At 58.6% G+C, this 9,227-nt stretch overlaps 1 protein-coding gene across 1 annotated transcript; it reads left to right on the plus strand.

The window, feature by feature from the left end:
- Positions 1–366: 366 nt before the first annotated feature.
- On the plus strand, positions 367–8,366 carry Cbx2 (chromobox 2). The gene is made up of 5 exons (XM_040750136.1): positions 367–490; positions 579–622; positions 1,533–1,598; positions 3,825–3,930; positions 5,016–8,366. The coding sequence occupies exons 1-5, from the start codon at positions 419–421 to the stop codon at positions 6,291–6,293; spliced, it is 1,566 nt and encodes a 521-aa protein (XP_040606070.1). The 5' UTR covers positions 367–418; the 3' UTR covers positions 6,294–8,366.
- The last annotated feature ends 861 nt before the right edge of the window (positions 8,367–9,227 follow it).

Below are 9,227 nucleotides of genomic sequence, written 5' to 3' on the forward strand. Positions count from 1 at the left end.
TGCACCCCTGACCCTGGAGCATCGGGGTGCAACTTATAGAGGGCTGGTGGGAAGCAGCGTCCCTTGCTGGCGGGGACAGGAAGAGCCGCGTGCTCCCTGTTTCTCCACCCTCAGCCCAAACAATGGCTTTCCGCGGGGACATGCGGTTCGGGGCGGTCGGACCCCACGGTCCTCGGAGCACGCAGCCGCTCCACGCCGCGCAGAGGGCGACCAACCCCACTGACCAGTCCTCGCCGCCGCCGCCGCCACTGCGAACAATGCTCGCCCAGCCCCGCGCGCCTATTGGCCGGACGGCTCCGGGTAGCGCAGCGCGGGCGACTGCGGCGCGCGTGCGCGGGGCGGGGCGCGGCGGGGGCGGCGCTTTGTGTGCGACTGTGGGGCCGGGGTCTGCGGGGCGCGGGCCGCGGCGGGCGGCGGCATGGAGGAGCTGAGCAGCGTGGGCGAGCAGGTCTTCGCCGCCGAGTGCATTCTGAGCAAGCGGCTCCGCAAGGTGCGTGCGTCCCCGCCCGAACACCCCCCCTCCCCCGCGCGCACCCGGCGCTCTGCGCGGCTCACCGCCCGCTCTTCTCTCCCCGCAGGGCAAGCTGGAGTACCTGGTCAAGTGGCGCGGCTGGTCCTCCAAGTGAGTCCCCCGGTGCGCGGCCGCCTTCCCGCGCGCGCCTCCTGGCCTGGGTGGGAACGGCGTGGGGACCCTGGTCTCTTGGGTCTGGGCGGGAAGTTCTGTGGCTCGGGACCCGGAGGACGCCGGCCGACCGGCGATGCCCTTTGTTTACGAGCCCACGGGGAGCGGGCAGGGAGGCCTCCAGCCCCGCGTCCCCTGGGCCCGGCCCTCCGCGCGGCCGGCGCGCTTCTGGCGCCCATTTGTTGCATGCGCCCCCGCCCTGGAGCCGGCCGTGGCAGGCGCGGGACGCAGCCCCCTCCCCTTGCCCAAGTTACCCCGCTGTAACCTGAGCTTCCTACTGGTAGGAGCCCCTTTCTCGCCCCCCCTCCGCCCCCCGGCCCCCCGCGCGCTTGCTTTCTTCTTAATGAGGGGAAGGGACCCGGCGTTCCCTAGAAGGGACTTCTTCGGTAGCTGCCCCGCAAGCTTCCTTCCCGGACCCCATCCTGCCCGGTGCCCCCTCAAACTCCTTCGCTCTGCCCGCGCTCTCCGTGGTGCCCGCCACATTGTTCTGTCTGCTTCCCCAGCTCCCCCTCCCCTACCTGTCTTCCCTTCGCTCCCTGGCTCAGGGCCAGGCTCGGGGGATTCCCTCCGCAGCTTTGCTCTTTGTTGGGATTTGTTCCCTTCCCAGGCACAGACTGTTTGAGTCCCCTTGTGGCCTTCTGGGACTTGGGGCTTGAGGTGGCAGTTTGCCTGTGGGTTTGAGGCCATGGTGCTAACTAACTTCCAGGGGCTTCTGGGACCTCGGAGGGCTGCCTCGGCACAGTGTCCCTTGCCCACCCCCCCCACCCCCCGCCCCCCAGCAGAACTGTGGGAGCTGCCCCCGGCAGCCCAGTTGGATGCTGCTCACAAGCCCTGCTCTTTGCTCTTCCAGACACAACAGCTGGGAGCCAGAAGAGAACATCTTGGACCCAAGGCTGCTCCTAGCCTTCCAGAAGAAGTGAGAACATTTACAGCACTCTTGAGGAGGGGAGAGTCGGGTGGGCGGAATTGGTTGGTGACACAGTGGCCTGGGGCTGTGGTGTGAGGCCCCATGGGCAGCCTGTTCCTTGGGTGGCTACAGGGGCAGAGCGCTTTGAGCCCCCCCCCCCCAGACAGCCAGACAAGATTCTAGATTCTCTCCTTGGCCTTTTCTGTGGAGTAACATTCAGTCAGCACTAATAGCGACTGGGGTTACAAGCTTGCCGTAAGAAGTAGGCTTGTGCCTCTGCCCCTGCGATGGACAGGGTGGGCCACCGTGCGGGAGAGGGGCCCAGGGGGGCCTGAAACCCACAGTGAGGAGAGGTGTGTGGTGATGTAACCGCTGACATCGCAAGGCTTCTCTTGGATCCGCTTTTGTAATTGTAGTGTTGACACTTCTGCTCTTAGGTGGGAGGTGGTGTGTTACCAGGGCTTGAGGTCTAGGGACACGGTGCCATGTGGGTGGCTTACAGACACCTTCCCACTGCAGGAGCTCTCCCTGTCGATAGAGGCAGATGAATGGCTTGCTCAAAAGTCTCCCCAGCTGGGGTCAATCTGGCACGCTTGTTCTCTGGGAGCCTGGCCTGCGTTTCCCTCTGTAATGGGACACTTTGTAGAAGGGGTGGGGAGGGTTAGCGAGTGCTTGCGCTCGCTGGGGCTCCTTTGGAAATGGATGACAGCGCCATGCCTTCTATTAAATTCATATCTTGGTCCTCTAAGCCCAGGAGGCTTGGGCCGGGTGTTATCGTACACACCTGCAGAAGGGGTGGGGGCGGGCAGAAGCCGGCTTGCCCAGTGAACAAGACCCTGTCTCTCAGGCGTCATCCTGAGACGGGGACATCCAGTGAGAGGCAGCGCATGCATGCCTGGCTTTTGGTTAGCTCCGATGAGAGTCAGAATAGCCAGAGGAAAGCAGAACAGTCTTGTTTTTCAGCATGGAACAAAAAACTCAGGATGGTGCGTGCCTCTTCCCTGCACCCAGAAACACCCTTTGCACGCACGCCGGGAGCTGGTGGGTAACTTGTTCGTCAGGGAGGCGATAAGATGGCATCCTTGAACTTGAGGTGTAGACTTGGGGACCAAGGCTGTCCTAGCCTCGGGGTTTTCCTGGGAGTCTAATCCATTTCTTTATGAGGTCACTCTCCAGGCTCCGAGGAGATGGTGTTTGGCTATTTTATTCTATGATTGTGTGTTTGCTTGGAGGAGGAGAGGCATTCGTGTGCCACAAGCCCAACTTCTCAATTTTTTAAAGCATTTTCAACAGTTTGTTTGGTTTTACTCTGTGTGCATCGGTGTTGTTTTGCCTGCATGTGTGTCTGTGTGAGGGTGTCCGATCCCCTGGAGTTGCAGATGGTTGTGACTGTCATGCGAGTGCCGGGAGCCAGTGCTCTTAACTGCTGGGATGTCTCTCCAGCCCCCTGTTGTCTCTTTGACCAAATTCAGGTTGTCTGGTTTAGCAGCATGCCCCTTAGCCTGCCAAGCCATTTCTGGGGGTTGGGGGACTTCCGTCTTTGACACCAGGAGTCCTCTCCAGATATACGCAGTGGGGTCAACTGAAATCCGAGCTTCTGTGAGAAGCTACCTCAGTGCTCTTGACTTCACAGCTTTAGCCCTGGCTTGCAGGGGTGCAGCCTCCGAGACTGGGCTGCTGGGGGCTTGATAACTTCCTCTCCTCCCATTAGGAGCAGAATTCTGGAGGTGTTTGAGGGATGCAGGAACCAGGGTGATATAAATCAGCAAGTTGGCTACAAGAAGCCTGGAGAGCCTAGGCCACACTGGCATCCCTGGCCCCTGGGCTAGCAGGTCATAACGAGGGTTTCCTGTGCTTGGTGCATACTGGAAGGCAGTCTTTTGGGGATGAACAGATTAGAGCATATAGCCCTGAAGGCCGCTTTTGGGGTATGAGTGCTAGGATCGCCACGGAGGCTCTGCCTACAGAAAGTCTCCTTTATGGGAAATGGGGAGATCCCCAGCTTTGTTCTCCCGATTTTGGCTCCATTTCAGCCAAATGCAAGGGAGATGGATTTTGGCCGCAAAGATAGTGTGGGCCAGCACCCCTGGCTGGTGTCTGAACTCTCCAAGCTTTCCCTGCAGGGCTGCCCTAACTGTAGCAGCAGGAATCCCTTGGGAGCTGAGGGTGGAGGCTGAAGCCAGAGAAGGGTTTGCAAGCAGGGCTTCTCAAAGCTGATTGGTGCTGTGTCCCCAGGGAACATGAGAAGGAGGTCCAGAACCGGAAGAGAGGCAAGAGGCCCAGGGGCAGGCCGAGGAAACACACCGTCATGTCTTCCTGCAGCCGGCGCTCTAAGCTCAAGGTGAGTGGCCACAGGCCTTCGTGCCCTTCCCCTTTGGCTCCTTACTGGTTTGTGCTGCTCCGGGCAGAGTTTTCTTCTTTGAGGGGGCTGTTGAGGTAGGTAGGTCTCTTTCCTGCATCTGTGGGCGGATGGCACCAGCTGACTGGCCGCAGCACCCGTGCACGCTCCTCCCATCCAGTCTTAACCAAGTTCGGCCTGCGTTCTGCCCTCCTCCGGGATAGCAGCAGCAGCAGACTTGGTAGCTATGCCCCCAGCGCACACCCACCTTGGAGACTCCCCACCAGGGAAGCCAGTGCGTGCTGGGGTTTGCGGAGGAGTTACGGACAGGCTGAGCGAGTCCAGGTACCGGGGCCATACAGAGTTGAGATGAGCCAGGGGTGCCATGCGAAGCCTTTCTCAAGGTGTCCTGTTGGCTGGCCCTACTTGCTGTGATGACAGACCGGTCACCTTCCGCACACGGGGGTGTGGGGGGGGGCTTGGCGTCTTCCCTCTTTGCCCTCCCCCACCCCTGACAGTTCTGGGGTTAGGGGTAAGGGGGCTCTGTCCTTAGGCTCCCGTGAGCCTTTGCTCGTTACCTGGCCGTCACTCCCTAGACCTGTGGCCAAAGCAAAAGTGCGGGTCTACCCTGGCACCACTGTCTTCCCGGCAAGCAGGAAGATTCCATCAGCCGGAGAGGTCCTGCTGACTGAGAAGGGATTTCTGCAGGTTGATGAAGCTGAGTAGGGGAGGGGCACGGCTGGGGAAGCCTAGGGCCCCCCAGGGTTTGTTTGTGGGGATCAGCCGCTCCCCTACCCTCCTGCCCCCCAACCCCCGTCAGAGCTGGAAGGACATTGGTGCCATCTCCATAAAGCTACCATGGTACCATGGGAGATTCTGGGTCATCCTCAGGCCACATTAGGTCATAGCGGCGGGGGGTGGCGTGATGAGAGATGCCACAACTGTTTGTCTCTAATTGTGCATACCACCGCCCTAGCAGGTTTCACCTCTTTGGACGAGCAAGCCCACTCCTCCCTGGCTGCTGGGGCCTGGAGGACCCTGGTGCTGCTCGGACTGAGATTTGAGTCCCACCCGTTTTGTCTTTCCAGGAACCAGATGCCCCCTCCAAGTCCAAATCCAGCAGTTCCTCCTCATCCTCCTCCTCATCATCATCATCCTCCTCCTCAGATGAAGAAGAAGATGACAGTGACCTAGACTCCAAGAGGGGCCCCCGGGGCCGTGAAACCCACCCAGTGCCTCAGAAGAAAGCCCAGATCCTGGTGGCCAAGCCCGAACTGAAAGACCCCATCCGCAAGAAACGGGGACGCAAGCCCCTGCCCCCGGAACAGAAGGCGGCGCGGAGACCCGTAAGCCTGGCCAAGGTGCTGAAGACCGCCAGGAAGGACCTGGGGACCTCAGCCAGCAAGCTGCCGCCTCCACTCAGTGCTCCCGTGGCAGGCTTGGCGGCCCTGAAAGCCCACACCAAAGAGATCTGCGGCGGCTCCAGTGCCATGGCGACCCCGGAGAACCTGGCCAGTCTGATGAAAGGCATGGCCGGGGGCCCCAACCGTGGTGGCATCAGCTGGCAGAGCTCCATCGTACACTACATGAACCGGGTGAGCCAGGGTCAGGCTCAGACTGCCAGCCGCCTGGCGCTCAAGGCCCAGGCCGCCAACAAGTGCAGCCTCGGGCTGGACCTGAAAGTGAGGACACAGAAGGGGGACCTAGGGGTGAGCCCTCCAGGAAGCAAGGCCCTGAAGGCCCCCGGAGCACCAGAGCAGCAGAAAGGGAACAACAGTTCAGGGGGCCCGGGTTCCCAGCTGGCCCCGACTCAGGAACTGAGCCTTCAGGTCCTGGACTTACAGAGCGTCAAGAACGGCGTGCCTGGTATGGGCCTGCTCGCTCGCCACACCACGGCCACCAAGGCCGTCCCTGCCACCAACCCAGCCACAGGGAAAGGCTCTGGGGGCAGCCCCACAGGAGTCAACACGGCCAGCACACCCACAGACACCAGCAAAGGCGAAAAAGTGGCCTCCAAGGCTACAGCTCTGCCCACCCCTTCTGTCAAGAGGGACAGTGTTAAGTGCATTGCTGCCCCCAGTGGACAGGAGGGCCACACGGTCCCCGGAGAAGGCCGCAAGGCACCTGCGCTGTCTGAGGTGAGCACGGGAGAGGAGAATAGCAGTTCGGACTCGGACCCGGATGCAGCCTCACTCCCTAGTGCTGGCCAGAACCTGTCGGTATCTGTCCAGACCAATCAGGACTGGAAACCTACCCGCAGTCTCATAGAGCATGTGTTTGTCACGGACGTCACAGCCAACCTCATCACTGTCACAGTGAAGGAATCCCCCACCAGCGTGGGGTTCTTCAACTTGAGGCATTACTGAGGCCATTGCCCAAGTCTGACCTGCCTTCCGGTCTCTGGTTTTGCTTTGATGCCTGACCTGGGGGCCAGCTCTGCCCTATCTTGAGACTTGGGGTCGGGAACTGGCTTCTCTGGTGATTTCTACCTCTCTGGGCCTCCGCTCTGCTCTGTCCTGCCCCCTCAGGAAATCAGGTTGGCCTCTGCCTGCTTGAACAAGCACTCTTCAGATCATGTCCCTCTTTGGCCTAGTGAGACCCTCCCCTACCTTATTAGCCCATCTATTGTGAGGCGGATCTGGGGAGGGGCATCTGATACAGCTCCCTCCCCAACCCTGGGGAGAGGGACAGCCAGGCTGGACCTTCTCCCAAGCCCAGCAATGACAGGGCCTTTGCGGTGACGTGGGGGTTCTGTCCTTGGCAGGTGAGGCTGTGGCCTCGTTATAAAAGGATAAGTCATTGTGAAGTTGGGTTTAGGGACCCTGCAGAACCCTGCGTGTAACTCTTTGGAGTGTCTGTCCCTGGTGCTGTGTCATCTCTGGCCACAACTGTGGCCCCAGAGTCCAGGCAGGGGCTCATCCCCACAGTCAGATGTACCTCCGTGCTACTGTGTTTGGGAACAGAGGAGTCTGATGTTACTGCCACCTTCCTGCAAGTGGGCCCAAGCCCCAGTGTGAAGTGACCCTTTGCTGTTCTGGATCCAGGCCTGCACCCCTGCTTAGGCCCACTAGAGTGCGCCCTAGTTCCGAGGGCTGAAACCCAGAGAACGTGAGTTTGGAGTACTGGGCTGTCAATCTTCCCCACTGGTTGGATGCGTCAGTCCCCCAAGTAGCTCCAGTGCAGGAATGCAGCTTGCAGCTGCTTCATGCAGGCCTGCCCCCCTGCTGCCTGTCTAGCCTGGGCATCTCTAGACGGTCATGCAAGCTTTCTTTGTGGTGGATTCTGGTGCAGAGAAGAGCGCCGCCTGTTTGAGTGGGCCGTGCTTGAGAACCATTTTCCCTGACAATCCTCTCCCATGTTTGGGAGCCTGTGTCTCCTTCCTGAGGAGCAGTGTCCCTGTGCCATTTGTGTGGTGGGACGGCTTGTCCGCCCACCTGACAGGAGCACCCTGATTCCTCCCCCATCCTCAGGAGATGATCCCAATTCTGAGCCCCTTCCTAGATGCCTTCTCCCTGTCCCCCATCCCAGGTAGCTATCTTAAAACTACCTTGTCAGATTGCTGGCCAAGATCAGGATCCCTGTCCTGGAATATCACTTTGGGGCCGTGACAATCTGGTCAGAGTCTGTGATGCCAAAAAATGGGGGTGGTATGAAACCCTTGTTTCTACTTCTGCCATTGACTGGTCAGCCGGCCGGTATGGGCTCTTTATTCCTGTTGCCTTGAATGGAAGAGTCCCCTTCCTAAACCAACCCAGACAGTGAGTGGGCTGTGTGTGGTGCCTGGGACCTGCCACACTTTCAAAGAGCCGCCCGCCCCGCCGCACAGAAGCTCACCCTGCACACCAAATAAGAGATGGTCTTTGTGTAACCAAATCGACCTCAACACTGTGCCTTTTGGGACAGACCCATATCCATGGCTCCTGAAAGAGGCCCGTGATGTGTAACCTCTGCGTCCAGCACCAAGGGGCCATCCAAGAAGAAGGTAGCTAGGGGGAAGAGTTGCCTACTGGGTCATTAGCCTCCCCTCCTGTCCTCAGCCAGGGTCCTTTGCTGCCTCACCCAAGGTCTGAAGCTTCTTTTGTACCAGACACTGCCTTACAGGTACCTCCATGTCTTTGGGGGTCCCATGAGCTATTGGAGAAGTGACCATGTTTGGGGATCTAGGTTGGCTGGCTTTGTTCCCTGCTGCCAGGTCTGCAAACCCCCATTTGGTGCCTTTTATTGTTACCAGTTATTTCAGTCCCAAAGTTGAAATCTACAAATAACCTTCCCCCCGGCCACTTTGCCTTGTGTGTTTTTCCTGGTGCTGTGACCCCAGCGGTCCATGTTACAAAGCATATGTGTGTAGCGTGCCCACATGAGATCCCACTGGAGAGGCACACCACATGTTCCGAGTTGAGTTCTCGTGTTTACCAATAAATAAAAGTAGTTGCTTTGTATGTTTATTTTTTATTTGCTGCTATGCCCTGCCTGAGTGAGTGTGTGTGTGTGTGTGTGTGTGTGTGTGTGTGTGTAGCTAGGATCAGTCACACATCTGACAAGATGGTCTTCCTAACTGCCCCAGATGTTCTGTGCCCTGTTTTTTATGGCCAATGGATGTATTAGTTTTTAGTCTTTTCGAGAGAGTGTCTCTTCTAGCCCAGGCTGGCCTTCAACCTCTGGCAATCAGTCCCTCCTCCCCCTCGGTCTTCCTATTAGAGATTTAGGCAGCTTTTTGTCTGCGCATGCTCCTAGTAGGAAAAGTGGCCAGTCTGCCTTCTTCCTTGGGAGTATTAAGAAAACAACAAACTTTGGTACCAAAAACAGCACCCCTTCTTGGGTATACTCCAAATTCTGACCTTGATTAGAGAGCACCGGTCCTGAGGTTTTGTCAGGAAGGAAATGTTGAACTTTGAGCCGGTGTCAGTCTGTGGCTTGCTTTCCTTAGTGAGACCGGTTATGTGTGCCCTTTAAATGGGAGCTGTTTGCTTTCCTAGGGAGTGAGCAAGGGGCCCTGGGAAAACTCAGGATCTGTGTTGCAGCAGAACAACCCAGCTACCAAGAAAATACCTGTTCCCAGGTGTGTGTGTGGAGGGGGGTGTGCCCTAACAGTCATATATACCCAGATACATCTCACAGGAAGTCCCTCGTGGTCAGGGTGTGTGTGTGAGTGTGGAGGGGGTGTGGGTGTGGGTGTGTGTGTGGAGGGGTGTGTGTGTGTGGAGGGGTGTGTGTGTGTGTGGAGGGGTGTGTGTGTGTGTGGAGGGGTGTGTGTGAGTGTGGAGGGTGTGTGTGTGTGTGGAGGGGTGTGTGTGTGTGGA

This window comes from Mesocricetus auratus, unplaced genomic scaffold (assembly GCF_017639785.1).
Source record: "Mesocricetus auratus isolate SY011 unplaced genomic scaffold, BCM_Maur_2.0 Super-Scaffold_100007, whole genome shotgun sequence".
Taxonomy (NCBI): domain Eukaryota; kingdom Metazoa; phylum Chordata; class Mammalia; order Rodentia; family Cricetidae; genus Mesocricetus; species Mesocricetus auratus.